Source organism: Mesocricetus auratus, unplaced genomic scaffold, assembly GCF_017639785.1.
Source record: "Mesocricetus auratus isolate SY011 unplaced genomic scaffold, BCM_Maur_2.0 Super-Scaffold_4256, whole genome shotgun sequence".
In the NCBI taxonomy this organism is placed as follows: Eukaryota; Metazoa; Chordata; class Mammalia; order Rodentia; family Cricetidae; genus Mesocricetus; species Mesocricetus auratus.
The window spans coordinates 56947403-56968855 of record NW_024429182.1 but is presented as its reverse complement, the minus strand read 5'-3'; the positions used below and the strand labels follow the sequence as shown (position 1 = coordinate 56968855).

The window sequence follows — 21453 nt, the reverse complement described above, 5'->3', positions numbered from 1 at the left end:
AAAGGAGGGATCAGCCTGAATGGTCATATGATTTGAGAATCAGAGGAAGCAACTGAGATGGCATTCACTAAGTCAGGTAACTCCACGTTCCCCAGGTGTTTGAAATGCATGTTTAGCCATTCCTGTAGTCCAGTGTAACTGAGTTGAGCTGGTCTGCAGGCTTTATAGCAGCATTGGGTACCCTTGAACAGTATCTGGGTTAATGCCACAATGGTTACACAGAAAATGCAGTGGGGGCAGAACGGTGGGAGTCGATGATTACCAGTTCTCTAGAGGCTGGTCAGCTGATGAGGAGTGTGTCTTTGAGGGCAGAAAGAAGTCACTAGTTTTTAAGAGGTCAGTTTCTTAGGAACTAAGGGTAGGACGGGTCTAGACCCAAGTAGCTCAGCCTAGGCAGATAGTGTCACTAGTTCCTGCTGTCTAGTCCAAGCCGGTGAAAGCTCTAGGTAGGACTGAAAGAATTTCCCCTACTGGAGAAGACACCGATGGAGCTCCCAGATAGGTGCCAAGAGACAGTTTCATTTTCACAGGAAGGGATGTTCAAGAAGTCTATGGCAACGCCTAGAAGACCATTTCTGGAGATTGCTGGGAGTAGGGGAAGGTTGATGTGTTGCAAAAGCCCCAGATGGCAAGGCCTGGGGCTCTAGGACAGACAGGTGATCCCTCCATGTCAGGTGTCTGAGGGTGGCAAGCCAGCCTCTGGGTACTCCCTGTCTCTAGCAGAGGCTGGCTGACTCCTGCGGCCACAGTTCTGAGAGCCTGGGAGCAAGGAAGGGAGAAAGGACCCTCAGCTGTGGAACCCCAGCTGGGACAGGGCAGGGCATGGAAAGTGATAAGGCTTCGGTCCAGCAGGACCAGTGCTAGGCAGAACCTTGGGACATTATGGCTCTGCCCATAGGCACCTGTATGCTTCAGGCACCGTAGTCTGTCAAGGACAGCAAGAACCTCCAACACAGCTGGGGAAGGCAGGAAGGAAGGCCTACAGCCTTGCTCTAATCCAGTGGCCTAACAAAGGAGCCCATGCCCACCTCATGCCCATGACCTGAACAGTACTTACTTGGGTAGTTGCCACCTGGAGGTACTGTGTCAGCCATGGAGGACAGGAGGAGCATACAGTAGTTGGCCTGGAATGAGCCAAGGGAGGTGCTGGACCTTGGCACAGTGTCCCTCCCATGTGACTCCCCTCCTGCCAGGCCTACTGCTGCCCCAAGAAATCCACCATAGTGCATGATAAGGAATGGTGACAGGATGTGGTGGTAAATCTAGGTTTTGTTGGACCAGTTCTAGAAGAAAAATGGGTCTCTAAAGTGACTTGGGGCAGGAACAAGCACCCCCTGCCCATAATCCCTCCACTCTGTACAGGGCCTAATACCGTCCATTAGGAATCCAGTACAGGCCTGTGGCAGTTCCCATAGAAGCAAAAGGATGGCCCCACCTCAAGAAGAACGGACAGTGGGTTGTTGGCTTGCCTGTGATTCCAGACACTTGATCCTCTTTTCTTGCTCTCTCAGCCCCACGATGTATTTGGCAATCAAATCCACTCTGTGGAAAGTAGGGACAGTCGTAGATGTGACACCTCCATGGCACTCCACAAGAGGGAGCCTGCCTACCCTAAATGCTTTCTCAGGGCCTCAGACTGCTGTTGCCTGTTGTTCTACTTTCTTCCCAATCTTGATCTGGGACCTGTCTACAGTTATAGAACACTTCTGTACTGCCTCTGTCCCCAGAGATTGAGGTCCTGTCCCTGCTTGGAATAGACCACCAGCAAGAGAAGAAACAGCAGGTCATCCCCATAAGTGTTCAGGAACAGTCCCTCCACCACCCGGCATCGACTGAGGGTGGATCTTCAGACTTGAGAGAGGATGAAGGGAGAGTCCCGTTGCAGAAAGATGCCTAATTATGGGCTTATGCTCCCAATGTCTCCCTGCCACACACACGTCCTCCCCCTAGAGCAAGAGTCTGGAGTGCTGGGTCTTATGACCCAGTCATGTTTCCCCAGCTCAGAGGTCCTATTACTGACACTGAAGAGTCTCACCCAGCCTTAAGGCAGTTCAGAAAACCCCACTCATTACTGAAAAGACTAGATGTTTACCCACCTCCACATGCTTGCACTTGGGAGCCCCTCCCAGATTTATTGCCCCTCATAACACACAGCTGACCAAGGTCAACCCAGCCCCACTGCATCTGAGTCCACCTGCCTCCTGACAGGGCCCTTTCTACATCTCTGATCAGCTCATGGACAGAAATGATGGCACTTGCTGGCCTGAGACTCATATGCCCGCCATCTGGGGTCCCACGGGCTTCCCCACCTGTGTGCTGTTTTCCTCAGGACCTCCCCCTCACTGTCCCTCCTCCGTTTCTCCACGGCACTCAGGAAGTTCTCCTTCTGAACTGTTTCCCAGGTAATGATCTTCTGGTCCAAGGGGTCAGGCAAGTCTCTCTCTGGCAAGGCAGGAGACAGCAGCAAGCTTTGGAGAGTTGTGTGGGCCCCTAGGGCAGAGCCCAGGCCCAGGCTGTGGCAAGGGACTAGGGCAGATGCCACCAGGCAAAGCACAAGGCAGATGGCAAAAGTAAGCCCCATAGAGGAATTTTGGGCTGCAAGGAGACAGCATAGTCTCATGGCTGTCTAATATGGGTCTATAGTTTTAGTTAGCCTTGACAGGGCCTAGATGAGAAATCCCAGTCCCTTCTGTGAGTCTTCTCTGGAAGCAGGACCCTTGGGAACAGTGGCATCCAGCCTTTGGCCTCACCAAGGTGTTGACGCTTGTGCTGTGCTTCCTTCCTGAAGACCCTCTTGAGCACCAGACTCAGGTGGCTGAGCAGGATGAAGGGCGGGGCCAGAGCTGGTCGCCCATGGTATTCAACAATGAGGTGGTAGCGCTGAAACTTCCAGAACATGTCGGCATTGCCCTGGACCACTTGGAATGTGTAGCTACAGGACACATGGCCAAGTCCTTGCCTTATAAGCTGCTCTCCCTGCTCATAGAAGCACCCTACCTCAACTTGGCACCCCATATGCCACCCCATCCTGTATCCCCACTTCCTATCCTCCATCTCAACCTTTCACCTCCCACTCCCTATATGTCATCCTCCGTTGCATCCAGAGGGCAGCTGGCCTGTCCTGGGAGCCCAATTCAGAGATGGAGGCTAACATAGTTAGCTTTTACTGTTAACTTGACAGTCTAAGAGTCAACTGAGAAGAGAACTACAATTGAGGGACTGTCAAGATCATATTGTTCCATGGGCATGTCTGTGGGGGATTATATTGATCATTAATTGATGTAGGAGGGCCCTACCCATTGTGGATCACACTGTTCTCTGTGCAAAAGGGCTTGGGCTATGCAAGAAATCTAGCTAAACATGAGCCTGAGTGAGCCAGCCAACAGCATTCCTCTGTGGTGCCTTCCTACTTTGAGCTCCTGCCCCAACTTCCCTCAGTGATGGACTGGGATTTGGGCGTGTAAGATGAAATAAACTGGGTCTTCCCCTAAGTTGCTTTCAGGCAACTTTATCACAGCAATGGAGAGGAGATTAAGACAGGGGCCTAGAACCCCTTGGTCACACTCAGGTGTACTGCAGTGGGGCATACTCACTGCAGGGTTTTAATCAGTCCTGAGTCCCCAACCCTGTAGACTTACTCTCCTTCCTGGAAGGATAGACAGCATCCACTGAGCTCATAGTATGCCCAGACCTTGGGTGTTGGCTCTCTACTGCAGGGTCAATCCAGTGGACACAGCAGCAAGAGGGACTAGGTTTTTTCTACTAAGGACACAGGTTCTATATCTGCCAGCATCCTGAAACCAGCCCCACTGAGAAAAGGGAGCAAGGACGTAGTACGGGCAGATGGCCAGGAAAGAAGGAGGGTACCTGAACATGGCAATCAGCAGGTTCATAAGTAGCACATTAGTGACCAGCAGAAAGGTAACCAGCAGGAGAATGACCACCCAGTTGGCATAGAGATTGGGGCAGGAAGCTGAACTTTCCAGAAGCAGAGGGTGAAGTGAACAGTTCACACGGGCCTCTGCAAGGCAAGCAGACATCTTCAGACTGGGAGGGTAGTTCCACGCTGAGGCCCCTAGGGTGCAAGTCTGGCTTGGCAGTCAGGAACCTGGTTCACACAGGGCTGACCACATGAACCACAAAGCACCAGAAGTCCCATGGTGGAAGTCAGCCCCAATTGCACCAAAGTAACAGGTGGAATGCTTATCATTTGACCTCTCTGCTGGGATTCCAGGAAATATCCCAGGCCATTGAGGTGAGCCAAGTCCATGTGAGGAACCAAAGTAAGGATAGAAGAGTCATGGAGCCATTTCTGTCTATCCCAGAGAGGCTTAACACCCATGGCCTTCCCACCTAGGGCTCCCCGTTGGGAGCCTACCAGCCCATCAGCCCGCCTTCCTAGCTTAGCACAAACCATCAACTGATAGTTGGGGCAGCACAGGCTGAGGTTGCCATCTCTATTCCTGGTTCCATCCCCTGTCTTCTCCAGGCTATGTGCTGATGCATGACTTCTGTAAGTAGGTGTGAACATATGTGCATGTGTGCATGCTCTATTCCTGTTCTTCCAGACTCTGTGTTACAAGTGATACTCCAGGGAGGGTGCTTAGGAGTGCAATTCTGGTATGTTGGACTTTCAAGGTCTACCTAAATGTCCTGGTATTTCTCTGACTCTCTCTCCCTTTCTAGGACAAATCCCTGCCATGTTGGCCCAGTGAGTTATTATGATTAGTCAACCCATGGGTGAGGAAATGAGTGTTGTATTGTATGGAGGGTGCATGCAGCCATCTGAGAGTGCCAGATCTCACCTTGTCCCTTCCAAGGCTGTCTTAGCAGCCCCCCACCAGCCTATGAATCTACTCCTGATGCTGTTTTCCCACTCTCTTCCCTCCCCAAAGTGCTCCAGAGGGGTGGCCAAGCCCTCCTTTGTGAAGCTGTAAATCTACCCTTATCTGAGGTCTGAGAAGGCCCACATCTCCTTTTTGGACACAAGTCTTGCCCTGGAGCCCAGAGCTTGGTGGAAGAAGGAGCAAGTGTGATGTGTGTGTGGGGGGGAGAAGGGAATGGAAGGACTTCCCCAATATCCATACTTCACAAACTGGGCCAGAATTACCCAGGCTTCAGTTTCCCTTTGAGTACAGAAGTGTTAGAGGATACCAGTACATTCTCAGCATAGTAGACACTGTGTAGGGAAGGGTACCTAGAGAACCTAGTGAGGGGACTGACAAGATGGCTTAATGACTCACTGCAGCCACATCCATAGTGGCTCTGCTGTCCCTGCAGGGGCCTCCATGCCTAGACTAAGGGCCTTCCATCCCTCTGCCCCTCTAGGCTGCCGGTTGGCCTGAGCGTTCCCCAATGCCTGTAGAAGAGAGACCAACATTGTAGCTACTAGGGAACTGAGACCCCAGAGCTGCCCTGGCTGGGGCACTCAACTTCCTCTTCCTGCCCCCAGGGACTGGGGCCATGAGGCCATATGTTGAGGGGGAGGGGAGAGGCAGGCAATATCCGCTTAGGCTCATGGCCTAGAAAAGTGGTAGCTCAGGCTGAGCTAACACCAAAGGCACTGGGGTGGGGAGCAGAAAACAGCCCAGGGTATAGCTTGGGAACACCCCAATCAGAAGTTACCATCCAGTCCTTCTGTCCTGGAGGCCTGGGCTTGCTCCAGCCTCACCTTCATCTATTAACAAATAATTCATCAAACACCATGACTGCTGGCCTGGCCTCATTAGTGGTCTTCCCCAGGATAGCTGGGGTCAGGTCTCTACTGACTATCCAAACTACATGGCCTCATGGTTGAATAACCCTAAGTCCCTTGACACTAGCATGAACACTGACTCTTAGGCCTCAATCTGCACCCCATCTCTAAGCCTGTGCATGCCCAGTAGTGCCATGTGGAGCTGCTGTCTTGAGCCCCTACTCTCTAGGCCCTTTGTTTGTCTAATGGACCGGATCCCTCTGTTTGCCCAATCTTGGTCACCCTAGGTCCTCACAGGTCCCCGTTCTGGCTCCAGGGTTTTCCTTCCACCACCACCACAAGATCCCTGCTATAGGTACCCAGCTGTGCCCACTTGTCATGAAGTTCCTAGGATCTTCATCAGCCCTAACTAGGTGTGAGGCCTAGATTGAAGGGACACCCATAATTACAGACAAGCCACACACCATTGACACCAACAGGCAACACACACAAGTTGGAGGGATCCCCTATGAAAGCAAGGTTCAGTTGGAAATGGGTGGATAACAGGAAGACTGCAGCCAGGTGACACAACATGGAATGGCCAGGGTGGCCTGAGTTCTTCATGCTGTGCTCTTAATGTCTGCCCTTCCTCTGCCCCTCACAAGACCCCTGCCTCCAAGGCCCAGTGCAGCCCTCGGCCTCCTCAGACAGAAAGCTAGCTTTGGTTATTTGGGATCTCCATGGGCTACTTCCCAGTCAGAGAAAGGGTGGGGTCTCCATGACTGACTCATATCTTGCCCTGCTTCTGGATCCTAGCCTGGAAGATATTCGAGGCCTTGTGGCCCAGACTTAGGATGTAATTGCCTCAGGCATTTCCAACTAGGGTCCTGGTGACACAGAAGTCCCAAGTGGAGAACCACATATCCTGGAGCCTACCAGCCCATCAGCCCACCGTCCTAGCTTAGCACAAACCATCAATCTCGTCCAGAGGGATTTGTCCAAAGATCTGCAAGTAAGGCCGGTAGAGTACACGGCGGAAAATCCACTCCAGACGGCCATCATGGGGGTGCAGCAGGGCCTGAGTGGTCACACCATAGGCCACAAGCCATACACTCAGGAAAAAGAGGAAGAAGAAGACATCCTTCATCTGCAGGGAGGAGGGTCACAATCACAGATGGACTGGGTGGGAACTCACCTCCAGGAGTCAGAAGGGCTCACTTTCCTCCATAGGGGAGTCCAGAGAGCTTACCCTCACCTAGGAATGGAGTTTCTGGGTTCTCACCTTAATCAAGGGTTAGAGTCCCAGGGGGATCATCCCCTCTCAGGCCTAGGGTGTCAAGGTTCTCACCACCACCTTGGTTGGGGTTTCAGGACTTACCCCCATCCAGGGTTGGAGGTCCCAGGATTCTCACCACTAACCAGAGTTGGGATACAACAGGGCTCACTAACTCCCAAGCTCAAGGTCTGAGGGAGATCACCCCCTAACCCAAGTTAGGGTCCAGGGGCTCACCTCCACCCAGGGACAGGGTCCCATCTACCCAAGGCCGGGGTTATAAGGATCACCCCTTTAGGTGGATATAGTGATGGCTCACTCTCATCCATAGTTAAAGCGCAGGGTCCTTACCATCTGAGTCAGTGTTCCTTTGGGCTCCTCAGCTATCCTGGGCTGGGAACTCACCCTCAATAGGTTTATGGTCCTGAGGACTCACCATCCACTGGGTCAAGGTTTCCCATCTATCCAAATCTGGAGTCCCAGTGTCTCACCCCCCTCAAGGTTCAGGATCCCGAGGACCCACCATCCGTTCTACAATGATGATCTTAGGACCCAGCTGCTTGTGAATGGCAAAGATGTGGATGAGCCGAAGGGTGAACACCATGAAGTCAATGGCTAGAACAGTGCGGCCAGCCTCAAACACTGAGGGCAGCATCCTGTTTGGAGACAAAGGCTGTGTAGGGCTTCTGGTGCCCACGGAGGGCACGAGGTTCTCAAGACACAAGTATTCTGGCTAAATGGCTGAAAGGCAGGTTCCAGGACCACACTGAGATTTCAGAGAGCTGAGTGCCCCCCAGCCTGCCCACCAGCCCATCTGAGGCTACAGACCTACAGGTGACACCAACAATGAACAGGAAGATGGCCACCATGTCACACTTGTTCCAGTTGTCTTCCACATAGAGAGTAAACTTCTTCACCAGGTATGTGTCCTCGTCTGTAAAGAAGCCCTGGAAGAAGAGGAAGTCTGGTTACAGAAGCCAGGTCCACCTTGCTGAGCCCAGGGTAGAAAGAATCTGCATGGATCAGGGCTCAGTTTGCCAGTTTGATCAGAAACAACTGGTGGCTAGGACCCAGTGTATGGCTAGGATTGGAGTATCAGTTGAAGAGATTTCAGGGCTAAGTCTCAGGGCAAAAAGTGAGGTCAAGCTGAACTTGGAGTCGGGACTGTCTGTGACTAAAACTTAGGGTCAGTTTACATTGAGTGTCTGGACTTAGCCAGTGACTCATGTCAGGGTTCAAACTCTGACTAAGGAATCATGATCATGATCAATCTGGAACAGGGCTCAGGACTCAGGATGCGGCTGAAATCAGTTCAGTTTGTGATCATGATGAGGGCTCCAACTGTGATTAACATCAAGACTCTGTGACAAAGGACCAGGCCTTATTCTGATCAAGGTAAGGGCTTGGTCTGCAACTGGGACTCAGTCTGACCAGGACCATGATACAGTAGACAGGGTTGACAGGAAGATCACTCAGAGGTCTTGTTCTGTATATGAAAAGTCCTTGCCCCCAGAGAAGGTCCTACCTGGAACTACAGATAATACAGCCTTAGCTGCAGAGCCCAGGAGTGGGTCACACTTGCCACTGACCTGTCGGATTTCCTCCAGCACCAGTGTGAACACCCAGAAATAGAGGGTAACCTCAGACCCAGATGGCCCCTGTGGAGGCGGCCTAAAGTCCACCAGCAGGACATAGGTGAACAGGAAGAGGAACGCAAAGTACATGACTACATTCCCCAGGAACACGGTCACAGGAGCCCCCCAGAACTTCCGCCACCGTGTGAGCAGGAAGGCAGCTTGTGGGCCTGGATCGCCTGGAGCCCTTGGCATCTCTGTCAGCTTCTCCAGTCTGTATGGGTACAGAGGAGGTCACTATGGTGAGGAGGCACCTAACCACGGTATCCCACGGGAGCTTGCCTCTGTCTAGACACTGGCCACTGCCAAGTGGCAGTCCTTTCTCTCCTTCCTTCCCAGCCTCCTCTATCCTTCTTGGCCCTCTTCTGTCCCTTCTATAGTCTCCTCCATTTTTCCTGCCCTCTGTCTTTCTGGGACCATTTTCTTTTTCCCATTTTCCTAGTTCCTTCCATCTTTCCTCACTCCATCCTCACTGCCCCCTTTATCCATTTCACCCCCTGGCCCTGCCGCCCCTTACTGGCCGCCCTGGCTGCACAGGAAGCTCTTTTCCACATCCAAGCTGTCTGACTCTTGCAGATCTTCCAGGCCCATCCTCTGTGGGACATCCTCACTGCAACACAGGGAAGGACATCCCCAGCATAGAGACAGAGAAGGAAGCACAATGCCCACCGAGAAGGAGGGCCCACATAGCTCACTGGACATTGGGCTATAAAAAGTGGGATCAGTGAGAGAATCCGACACCTGCTGCTGCCTACATAAGCCTACCTGAAGGTGATGAGATTGGTATAGACGAGGGCTGGGCAGGTGAAGGCACCCAGCAGCCGCAGGATGGGTGTGCCTGTGGCCATGTCTCCCCACCAGATCTTGGTCAGGAATGCCTAGAATAAAGTCACATGTTCTGGCTGCCTACCACCACACATTCACTCACACAGGCCCCTGTGCCTGAGATGCTCTTCCCAGAGCTCTCTCAAGCACCCTCCTGGAGCACCTGCTCTGGTGGGAGGACAGACTTTCCAGGAGCATGTGTTTGACTGTTTGCAGCCTGCCTTCTTTCCTTTGTTTTTCCTTTGGGGCAGTCTCAGGTAGCTCAGGACAACTATGAACTACACAGCTGAGGATGAACTCCTGATCCTCCTGTCTCCACCTCTGCAGTGATGGGATTGCTGTCATGGGTCACCGCATCTGATTTGTTCAGTTCTGGAACTGAACCCAGGGTTACATGCATCCTGTACCTTCTATTAAATGAGCCACATATCTAGCCTTGTTGTAACCCTTCAATAACAGAATTATGGATTGGGGTTAAGGACAAACTGAGAATAGGTGTTACTGGGGTTCAAGAACCAAGCTAGAAAAGCATCCCTGATGAAGGAAACTGGAATCAGCCACTCTTCCTGGTCCCTTCCCTATGTAGCTTGGGCATGGGTTGGAAGCTGTAGGCTGGGACATCAGCTGAGGTACCTCAGGTGTCCTGGGTGGATAGTCTGGGCCCTGCCCATCTTCCTTGCCCCCATGTCATCCTTAGACTGATCAGTCACTCACTTGTACACCATCATGGGCAAAGAAGGCCTTGGCGTCAGCTTCAGTGGCCAGGTGCAAGCAAGTGGTCCTGCTCCAGCTGTGGTTCCTGCGCACCAGCAGGGCAAAGGCACGGTCCTCGCTGTTGCTGTAGCACTCTGAGAAAAGATCTGTGCACGAAGCTGGCTGCTGGGATGGGATGCTGATGCCTGGTCCCTGGGCCCCCATCATCTGCAGCATGCATCCTGCATCTACTTTCTAGGGTCCAGCCAGGTACCCCATGCTACAGGGCCACTGAGAGTCCCTGCCTGGCCCCAGGACCTTTCCCAACCTCTGATCTTCTCTGGCCCTTCTGTTTCTCGCTTAGTACTGTGAGGGCCTCAATTGCCACAAATGGTTTCCACTCTGTGGTAGGGCCCAGTACATGGCTATTATGAACTATAACATCTCCACCTTCCTTTCAGGACTTTTTGACCAACCTCCACCCTCAGTAGGAACTGCTCTGTGTTCTGCTCTACACAGGAGGCCATGGGGGTCACCCTGAACCACTTTCTGTAGTCAGCCACTTCCCTGTCTGCAGGGGAGCAGAAGCAGGGGCCTTTTGCCTGTCACTCACCCAGGGCCAGCTGCTCATACTTGGCCTCACGCATGGTGCGGGCCACCTCTGCCTCCTTCTCCAGGTGGGACATTTCCTTTATGATCTTGCAGGCAGCCAAAGCAGCAGCCACACCCTCCTGGCCCTGGAAGATGGAGATACAGGGTTTTAGAAGGTGGCCCAACTGTCCCAATATTCTCCAGTCTGCTTCTCAGATGCCAAGGGAGCCGTGGACTGAGGTGGCTGCTCACCATGGCCCAGAAGTATGTGGCCATCTCATAACGGTTCTGCAGCACAGCCCAGAGGAACAGATCCCTCCAAGGCTCCTCACTCTTCCGACTGAGGTCTGGCAGCCACTTCTGGCCTGTGGGCCGCTTGGGTGGCCCTCTCTCCTGTAGAACAGGGCATCAACATTCAGTCTTTCCAGCACACCCTGGCCAACCTGGCTCTACTCACCTCCATCCTACGTCCGTCCTGGTAGAAACCACGGCAGGCATCATGTAGGAAATCCTTGAGTACACGGGAGACCTCATGGAGTGAGAAAGCAGGCAGGCCAATTGGTAGCTCCCGGGCCTGCTGGGCACCCAAGCCAGCCAGTGTCAGCCGGCCCTCCTCATGCTTACGCTGTAGCAGCTCAAAGAGGAGGCTCTTAGGGGACACAGAGTGGTAAAGCTGCTGCAGCCGCCCATAGGTCAAGAACTCGGCCATATCAGCGCCACTGTCCACAAAGAGGCGCACGAAGTCAGGCTTGTTGCTCACTAGGGCATCCATCATCACCTCTTCCAGGTCGCAGGACTGGATTCACCCATTGGGGAGGAGATCAGGACAGTGAGAGGGAAGAAGAGGGGCAGAGCATCCTCCCCTGGACACTCCAACCTGTACCCTGAAGCTGAGGTATGTATGGGTCAGCAGAGCATGCTGGCCTCAGGAACCAGAGATGGGAAAGGTCTGATGAGTTGACAGTAAGAGTGTCAGGGTTCCCACACTCCAGCCTGGACTTTGGGGGTTCCCTAGCATCATTTTGAACACCCTCTAGGGCAACAGCTGGGACAGACTAGGACCAGATAACACCCCTGAGATCCTACTTCCTCAGGCCTCAGTTAATTCCCTGCCTGGTGTTCCCAAATCAGGTCTGGGTAGGGGGGTACCTTCCATTCCACGTCCCCATTGAAGATCTCGCTCTTGGCAATGTCCACACGGTCCCAGGCCACAGCCAACTTGAGCTCGTCTAGGTAGTCTTGGGCCTCTTGGCTGTGACTCTTGCAGGCTATGGGTGAGAGTAAGTCCCACAGAGATGGAAAGGAGGGACTGGAACTCTGTGAGGACTTGATGGGGGTTGACAGCTGCCTTTGAACAGCAGCAAGAGGCAGAGGACTAAACACCCAGGGGATGGCATACCAGAACCCTTTGGACACAGTCCGCTGAAGCATAAGTATATTTTCAGTAGCAGCACCTTGGCCAACATCTCCTTGCCCACGAACAGGGCATGGCCGTACATTCCCATGCAGGCACATTTCTGCTATGGAGATGACTGCACACTTTCACTGGAGGACACAGTTATCCCCAAACCACAGAATTAGGATCACTAGGCTTTTCTGTGACTCACTGAAAGTCACATGTGGTCCTGCATACAGCTCCCTGGGCTTCACTGTCTTGGGAAGAGAGTGGCCAAAACCAGAGCACCCTTTTGTAGACCAGGCTGACCTTGAATGTACTAGGTAGCCAAAGATGACTTTGATGATCTTCCTGCCTAGCAGGTGTAAGCTACCACCTGCTGTGTGATGCTGAAATTGGACCCAGGGCCTTGTGTATGCTAGCCAAACTTTGTTTGTTTGTTTGTTTGTTTTTCCGAGACTGGGTTTCACTGTGTATCCATGAGTATCCTGGATCTCACTCTACAGACCAGGATAGCCTGGAATGCACAGAGATCCATCTGCCTCTGCTTCCCAAGTGCTGGGATTAAAGGCGTGTGCCACCACCACCCGGCTCAAACATTCTACCAGCTGAGCCACATCCCCAGCCCCAGGTGTTCCAGGTCTTGGAGTGGCCCCTTACTCAGGTATGCCCCATCTCTTCCCTAGCACTGCCTCTCCCAGCCTCCAGCCTATGTATACCTGTTCCATGTCAAACCCACTGCAGTGACAAGCCTGGGTTGCAATCCAGCATATCCATCAGTGCTGAGTGGACAGACCCATGGCACATCTACACAGTAAATGTTAGAACTCAGCCTTGGAAAGTAAGAACTTCCTGGCACCAGCTACCATGGTGCTGGATTTGTGAGACATTGTGCTTCATGAGGGAAACTGGTACAAACAATGCAGGTTACAGTTTCATTCATGTAAAGTGGCCCCAAAGCACACATCTACAGACAGAAATCAGGCAGGGGACCTGGAGACAAGGTGAAGTTACGAAGGCTTTTCGGGAGAGGGTAGTAGAAAAATTCCAGGATTGGTGATGGTTACAATGCCCTGAGGCTAGATTATTACTCATTGAACTGAAGTCTTCAGAAAGGCTTTGTTAATTGGGGAGTTACCTTTCACACCTGGGGAGGGCTGACAGGCACTCACTGTGGACACTGCTGAGTCCTGCTGTCTCTGAGGGCAGGGTTACATGGCTCACCTTTCACAAGTGCTTTGAGAATGACAGTGTCCAGGTCCTCAGAACCCTCCTTCTCGAAGTCGTACACAGTGAGCAGGTGGGGGTACGCAGCAATGTTCTGTAGCTAAGACAAGGAAGAGGCCTTGAGGTCTGAGTGGAGCCTGGAAGGATCCTCATAAGAACCCCTCTGCCCCCACTGACCCAGAAGCTTAGCTCAGGACCACCCACAGCCTGACAAGCTGGCTGACTGCCTGGTCTCACTGCTGCACAAGGTCCCGGATAACTCCAAGATGGGACGGGAAGAGAGGGCAAAGCCTGCAGGACTTTCGAGAAGAACATCTCCACCCAGGGGTTGCTGAGAGGACATGGGCAGCAGATGGCTGTAGCATCCCCAGCACGCACGCACCAGCTCCGTCCAATGCACAATGGCTTCCCAAGAGAAGCACTCGCCGGGGAATTTCTCTCTAAACTGCTTCTCAGCCACTTGGGGCACCAGGAGATGAGGCTGGCTCACCAGGGCAGCAAGTACATCAGCGATGCCCCCAGATCCTGCCAGGATCAGCCATGGGGCAGCCTGCTCCACTGCCCTGGAAATCCTCTGGGGAGGCAGAAATGATATCCAGATGCACATTTAGGAGGTGCCTCAGCCCTCCACACCACCCATGGGGGCAACCTGAGAAACCACCACCTCCTCCAGTTAGGCCCTTCCTGTCCCCTGACCTTACCTCCAGGGTTTTGGGGTCACCGTTGACTAGCAGGCAAAGGACAGGGATCTGGATACTGCTGGTACCTGTGGGCATAGCAACCTCGAGACTACTTGATTCTCAGAAAGGAAGAAACTCAGGTCCTCCTCATTAGGTGGGGCAACCACCCCCAACATCATGCTGAGAGTCCTGCTACCATGTTTCTGGCACACCCTGCCAAAAATTTCCCTTCCTTCATTCCTTTTATTTTTATTTCTGGTTTTGTTTGTTTGTGAGACAGGATTTCTCTGTGTAATAGTCCTGGCTGTCCTGTAATTCACTTTGTAGACCATACTGGCCTTGAACTCACAGAGATCCGCCTGTGTCTGCCTCACAAGTGCTGGGATTAAAGGCGTGTGTCATCCAGGGCTGGCATGTGATGAGTAAGCACAAAGTAACTTGAAAGAAATGAAGCCTTGTGGTGCCTACCACATCCCAAGGGCAGCCACATTATGGCTAGGTAGCCACTCTACCAGCATAAGACAGAGTCACTCTGTGTCATAAGAGACACTCTGGGCCAACAAAGGGATAGAAGTCGGTAGGAGCAGCTCCAAACTGCTGGGTTCCTATGGAGGCCTTTGTGGTGTAAGACACAGGTCAGTTTCCATTGCTAGCATGTACTGGCTTCACCAAAGAATTATACTGTTATCTGTTAATACATTACTCGCACATTCTAAGCAATGATATAGTAGCTTATAAACATTGTTCGTCTACTAATATTTCTCCCAGGCCACCTCTCTTTCACACCCTTCACTAGCCACAGTTGCGCCCATTCCTTCAGGCATTTCTGCTCCCTGGTGGCAGTGGAGGGGACTGCGCCTCTTGGGAGGCTTATTTTATTGGCTAGCAGAGTCTGCAGCCAGAACAGTGCCGATTAAAACAGTGGCAGCTGCACTGCTCTCTGGCCAGAAGGTGGCTGCCTATCCAGGGCTACACTACCCAGCTGTGCCACTCTCCCATCCACCCAACAGTTCTTCCCAGGCTTTGTACGCTCAGGCATGCGTGTGTGTGTGTGTGTGTGTGTGTGTGTGTGTGTGTGTGTGTGTGTGTGCTTCCTGGCAGGCCCGTTCCCATTCTCCATGAAGTTCTTGCTGGAGTTATCCTATCTCCATGTCCACATCCCCAAGATGCTGCTCTGTGCAGCTGGAGTGAGCCTTACCCCCATAACCCGTCCTCTGCTGAGAGATGTGCTTCTCCAGGCTCAGCCGTAGCTCTGCCAATCCGTCCCCACTCCCGAGGGCGCCAGGCTCCACCAGGATGAAGTGGGAGAGATTGCTGTCCAGGGGGCAGAGCGGTCCCTGGATGCTGCCCTCATCGGCAGGGTAGTAGATGGGGGTATCCTCCTGTGCCAAGCGTTTGGGAAGACATGGAGAAGTGGAGACCTCAGGAGCAGCTTTTGTTGGGCCTTGCTTTGCTCTTCTATGCACGCCATGCTGGGGCCCTGGGCAAGGCTTCAGCAAGGCCTCAGAGTCCCCACCCCTCAGACAGAGGGAGGATGGACTGCTGGGCCAGGGGCCTCCCTGGAATGAGTGAACCATGGAAACAGCTGGGGCCAGGGCTGTGCAAGCTCCACCTTCTAGACTCTTCTGGGCTGGGGTCCAGACTTCACCTCAGTGGGGCCTCATGGGCTTCTCATTGGTTATGCTTTACACAGTCCACAGAGTGGGGGATGTGAGTGAATACCAGAGAGCAGAAGCCACCTGGTCTTGAGGACAGCCTTCAGCCAGGCTGGGCCCAGAGGGCAATCAGTCAGACTCCCCAGAGGAGTGAGTGTACCAGGTCCCACCCTTATTCTTGAGTGATGCTGCCACCTGCTGGGGAGTGCTGAGCCCATGCAACCATTGTCTTTCTTCCCACTGAAGACATATGTCCCACACCTCTCGATACCTTAGAGTCTCTGTGGGTAACATAGCCCTCCAGCCTGTCCACAGCTTCCTCTACCTACCCAAGCTTACTGGGCTCTAGCGGCATGGACCCATGAACCTCTCACTAACCTGGACACCATCTAGAAGCTGACGGTGAAGGATACGGTCCAGAGAGGCCATTCCAATGGCCACTACACGGACCTTGGTGGATGTGCTAGCCAGGGAGTGATCACGTACAGCCTGCCCAACGTGGCGGGCCAGGCCTACATGTAGGGCGCTGGTCAGGATCCAGGCACCTATGGGAGTTGGAAGAGAAATGTCCCAGAGTCCTTAATTAAAGCTGGCTGGCCCAACTCCATCCCCTAGCTATATTCACACTCAGGGACCCGGGAATCAGTTGATAAGATATGCTTTTTTCCCTCAGCCTCCAAGACAGGGTCTCTATAGTGCAGTCTAGCCTGTAACTCAAAGTAATTCCCCTGCCTCATCATTCCATGTACTAGGGGTATAGTACGTGCCACCATGCCCAGCTACAGGGAACACTTTGAAGCTGATGGGGATACTAAGGCTCGGGGAGGATGTGTATGTGGTAGACAGTGACTTTTTCCAAGATTTGTCATAGATGCTTCCCTGTAGCCTGTTCTGGGCAAGGATCTGGGCGACAAAGTTCCCACTTGCATCTGACTGCAAATTGTTCCTTTATTTTAATCACTTTTGCAATAAGAGACTCAGAACCTCCAACCCTTCTGCTGGATGTATGTCTGTATGTGCAGGACACCTATGCGGGGACAGGTGCATGTGTTAGCCAAAGGTGACATCCATCTTGTCTGTGTAAGACAGTTTCTGATGGCCAGGTGGTGGTGGCACATGCCTTTAGTCCCAGCACTCAGGAGGCAGAGGCTGGGTGATCTCTGTAAGTTTGAGGCCAGTCTGGTCTACAGAGCAAGTTCCAGGACAGGCTGCAAACCCACACAGAGAAACCCTGTCTTGAAAAACCAAAACCAAACAAACAAAAATAGATAGTCTCTGATGAACCTGGAGCTCGCTGATTTGGCAAGTCTGGCAGGCCAGCAAGCTACAGGGCCCTGTAGGTTTGGAACCTGTTTCCCTTTGCATTGGGATCACAAGTACATGCCTCCATGCCCAACTTTCTGTACAGGTGCTGGAGACTGAACTCAGGTCTTTACTAAAATATCTCCCTGTGCTGGTTAGGTTTGTTTATTTATTTATTCATGTATTTTGCTTTTTCAAGATAGGGTTCCTTTGTGTAACAGCCTGGCCGTCCTGGAACTCACTCTGTAGATCATGCTGGCCTTGAACTCACAGAGATCCATCTGTCTCTGCTTCCTCAGTGCTGGGATTAAAGGTGGTGCCACCACTGCCTGGCATATTTATTTATTTATTTATTTTGGTTTTTCGAGACAGGAATTCCCTGCGTAGCTTTGGAGCCTGTCTTGGAACTAGCTCTTGTAGACCAGGCTGGCCTCGAACTCGCAGAGTTTGAGAGTGCTGGGATTAAAGGCATGGGCCGTCACCACCTTGTGGCAAATTTATTTTTAATGATGTGAGTGTATTCAGTATATGTGTATGAGTGAAGTTGCCTGAGGGGATCAGAGGTGTTGAATCTCCCTAGAATTATGTGCGATTTCAGGCTGCGTGACACGGGTGCTGGGAACAGGACTCCAGTCCCCTGTAGGAGAAATGCATACCCTTAACTGCCTAGCATCTCTCTGACCCCTGTGCTGCTCATTTTTAACTATCAACTTGACAGAACCCATAATCACCTGAGAAAAGAATCTTACTCTAGATCAACTTGGTCAGTGTAGGTATATCTGGTGGTGGATTGTTAAGTCATGTAGGAGGACCCTACACACTGAGGGCAGAATGATTCCCTGGGTTCAAGTTAATTGCGTAAAAAGGAGGAAGCTTGAAAGCTTGATGAGAAAAGTAAAGACGTGTTTATTCTCTCTGCTCTTGGCTGTGGATGGGATGTGACTAGCTGCCTTGAATTTCTGCCTTCATGTCTCTGAAATGATGGACTGTGACATGGAATTGTAAGCCAAGTAAATCCTTTCTTCCCTGAGTATCTTATGGTCAAGGTATTTGTCACAGCAGAAATGAAAATAGAATATCCCCTGGACCTATACATTTTAAAAATAAAGTCCAGGTTTTTTGTCTAACATTTATAAGCAGCCAGATTGCTTCCCTAGGGTGATGTGTGGGGACACACTCTAGGTTCTCCTTGGTGCACTGATACCAGTAGGGTACCATGGCTTATGAGTGGAGTGTGTAGCTCTAAGGGAGAACCAGCTTCTGGACACCACAGATCAGCTGGCTGTGGCCTTTAAGTTCACCTGCACCACATCCCCATGACCTGCTCCCATGGCCTCCCTAGGCACCACCAAAGGTGGCTGAGTAGGGGAAATATCACTGAGGAATGCCCTCCCCTCACCCCCGGAGGTAAGCAGGGCGGCAGGCCAGACAGGCCCAGCCCAGGGAGAGCCTTACCTGTGCTCTGAGCTGCTTTCACCAGTCCCTTGCGCAGGATGTCCCGAAGCCAGGACTTCATAGCAAAAGGCCGTTCCTCACCCACCAGGGACACCACCAGGTTGGGGGCTGGCAGGTGCCACTCGGTGAGCAGGAGTTCAAAGAGCATAGAGGGGGCCACATTGCTTGGCACCTTCACAAACTGCAGGGTAGGGGGCAGGTGGGTTCAGGGTTGGGGCACAGGTAGGCAGCACCGGGTTGGGGGATTCTGCCCATATGGTAAATGTTAGGTTGGAGGGAGTTCTCAAGGGATTCTGGGCATGGGGGAGGAGACTGGGCTTATGGAAAAGGGCAGGGCATAGGAGGCGGGCCTTAGACCCACTTCGGGTAAGGCCTCTGTGCGGTATGGGCCATTGCAGTATATCTTCCCTTTGTGAGTGGGGAGTGAGACAGGAGTCCTGGACCTCAAGGTTCCCATTATCACAAGGGCAGGAAGCAGCTCTCAACTTTTGCCCATCTGGTCAGGGTCTCTGCACTCAGATTATAAGGAATTGGCCCAGGGTGAGCAGGCCCCAGTACTGGGTTTTGAGAGGGAAGTAAGACTTGGGAATTCCAGCCATGGTGGATGTCACCCAGGTGCATGGTGCCCCTACCTTGCCTCGCTTCTTCCCGGACCCTCCGAAGTCGACCTCTCCCCGGCATAGGACTGGCTCCCACCCATCACCAGTATCTGGGGGGCTTCCAGGGTAGGAGCTCTGGGCAGTCTGCATGGTGGCTTCTCTGTTAGACATATGATGGAACCCAGAGAGGGGAGTAGTCACCCTCTTCCTCTCTTCACAAGGAAGATGCATCCCAGCTGACGTAAGGTGGCTGTCTACCAGCTGCTCTCGCCTGCCATGGCTCTGCCACCCTCCTCACAGTGGCTGTAGTTAGAGTCAGGCTCATTCCCCACTGGGGATGGGGGCACAGCCAACCCACCTGCCTGCCTCTGCTCCCCACACTTACAGAACTCCGGGCATCTAGACTCTGACACGCCTGTCACAGTTCTCCAGAGCCTTTTCAGGGGGTGTCATGGAAACCCCCAAATACTAAGTAAGGAATTCAGTTTCCCAAGCCAAGGGAGCCACAACCTAGACTGCCCCAGACAAGGTCTGAGGACATCTTGGTTTGCACCTGAGCAGAGGCAGGATAGGTAAGAAGGCAGGTGAGTCAGATCAGATGCAAAGGGGATGGGAGGACAGGGTGGAGAAAAGGAGGGACCTAGGCAGACCCGGAAGTCCAGGCAGGGGAGGCCAGGGAAGGTAGGCAGAGATGAAGTCTAGGAATGGGAAGGAGGGACAGAAGGCAGAAAGGGAAGTCAGAATGGGAAGTTGGTGCCGGGTAGCAGGTGAAGAGGGCAGCGGGAAGAACAGAGGTGAGCAGGGAGCCATGTCCTGGCTCCCCTGGCCTCAGAGGCAGAGTCAGGACACCACCAGGCTATTTCCCTTCAAGTTCCCACCTTGGCAAACAGATGATGAAGAGGCTGACTACAGCATCTCTCACCCTGCCTGGGCTCAGGTCCTCTCCCACCCACCCAGCCAGCCCAAGCCCCCCAGCTCCATCCTTCATTGCAGTGACTTGAATGACCTAGCTTGTGTGATATGCAGCTGTGTCTCCTACAAGTTTCTTGTGTTTCTCTGGCGATTGTCCTAAATCTCTATGACAAAGCATGGCCCTGCCTTCAATATATGTTTGCTCCTACGTCTGCACTCCTGAAAGTGGGTGTCCAGCCAGGGAGGAAGAACACACTGGAAGGACTTCCCTGGGGTCCACTGTGGGTGGAGGGCTCCTATCTGACTTGGGACCATTCTCTACACACTATTTCCCCATGATCCCCAGGTCTGCATGGCTGTCCCTTGTGCCCAGCTTTGGGGTGCCTTTGTGATAGCACTTCAGACCCTGCACTCTTTGTAGGGAGACACCTGTGTATATACAGAGTTGAGAAGGAGGGGACAAGGTGACATAAAGTATGAGGGAGATTTATTCCCTGCCTCCTGTGCCTAACCAGGACAGGGGCTAAGGCCAAAGTCCTCCCCACATGCCTCTGGAACCAGCATGAGGAACCTTTTGAGGGAAAGTGTCCCTCAAAAGATACACCTGACCCCTAACCCTTGGTACTGTGCACATGATCTTCTATAGAAGTTCAGTCTTTGCAGATGTGGGCTGACGTTTACCTGTGACAAAGATTCTGTAGATGACTGACTCAGTAGAATGTCCTGGTTGTGGAAGTTGAAGTGTTACAGATCCAGACCATAATTAGCTCGGGCTATCTTCAGCGGCCCTAATAGCCATTTATTGCCCATCTCTATTGTCTGACCTAACAACTATCAACCAGGCAAAGACTGTATTCTCAGCAGACCCTAAGCTTCCGGCAACCCAGAAGGCAAAAAACGGCATCAAATAGCATCTGAAGCCTGTAGCAGAGATTCCCCACAAGACTGTAACCTATCTACCTGGTCTTCCCACCGATGTATGTAGTAAATGCCTTGACTTATCGTTGTCACTTGTTCTGTGTAACTATGGCCACAGTGGAACATGTTCTTTGGAGCCTCATTAGCCACACTCACTCATATTCTGCTCAGTGTAACTAAACTGTCTCTTATTGCTTTTGATGCAAGAGCACTGTTCCATGTTGGTGTAGGTGTAATTGGGATATGCTAAGCTGTTGCTCAGAGTAGGATGAGTTTTTCGCCCAAGGTGGGTGTGGGGAAGAATTGGAGGTAGGGCCCTCAGAGGCGGCAGAGGTAGGAAGGCTCCTCCTTGTAGCCTGTCTGGCTTGGGCAGACATGGACTTCTTGAATCTGTTCTACGTGCTGTGGTGGGGTTTTTTGTGGTCTCCCTCACCTGGTGTGCTGGTTAGTTTTTTTCTTTTTTTCTGTCAACTTAACACAAGCTGAGGTTATCTGGGAGAAAGCAACCTTAATTGAAAAAGTGCCTACATCACATGCCCTGTAGGCAAGTCTGTGGGACATTTTCTTGATTACTGATGAATGTGGGAGGGTCCAGCCCACTGCAGGAAGTAGCACCCCT

At 52.4% G+C, this 21453-nt stretch overlaps 1 protein-coding gene across 2 annotated transcripts; it reads right to left on the bottom strand.

Annotated features, from left to right (window-relative positions):
- Positions 1–91: 91 nt before the first annotated feature.
- On the bottom strand, positions 92–19256 carry Trpm5 (transient receptor potential cation channel subfamily M member 5). Of its 2 annotated transcripts, none has more exons than XM_005064142.4 (24): positions 19038–19256; positions 18406–18586; positions 16027–16193; positions 15192–15375; positions 14015–14079; positions 13696–13887; positions 13311–13413; positions 11840–11958; positions 11148–11486; positions 10943–11083; positions 10713–10836; positions 10121–10266; positions 9347–9459; positions 9099–9191; positions 8537–8795; positions 7776–7894; positions 7471–7603; positions 6647–6821; positions 3868–4021; positions 2751–2932; positions 2310–2442; positions 1470–1542; positions 1058–1124; positions 92–759 (listed from the first exon to the last, which is right to left on the bottom strand). In XM_005064142.4, the coding sequence occupies exons 1-24, from the start codon at positions 19233–19235 to the stop codon at positions 671–673; spliced, it is 3549 nt and encodes a 1182-aa protein (XP_005064199.2). In that variant the 5' UTR covers positions 19236–19256; the 3' UTR covers positions 92–670. The 2 variants fall into 2 exon arrangements, with proteins under 2 accessions (XP_005064199.2, XP_021085518.2); XM_021229859.2 differs by having other exon boundaries at positions 92–763; positions 1063–1124.
- Positions 19257–21453: the final 2197 nt, after the last annotated feature.

Bases quoted from the DNA above. Each gene is read 5' to 3' on its own strand.
- Trpm5 (XM_021229859.2), bottom strand. From the start codon at position 19,235: ATGCATCTTCCTTGTGAAGAGAGGAAGAGGGTGACTACTCCCCTCTCT. The intron at 14,080-15,191 runs GTAAGGCTCACT...CTATGCCCACAG, and splicing joins GCAGAGGACGGGTTATGGGG to GTACCAGCAGTATCCAGATC. The intron at 11,959-13,310 runs GTGAGCCATGTA...TCTCACCCATAG, and splicing joins TCTCAAAGCACTTGTGAAAG to CCTGCAAGAGTCACAGCCAA.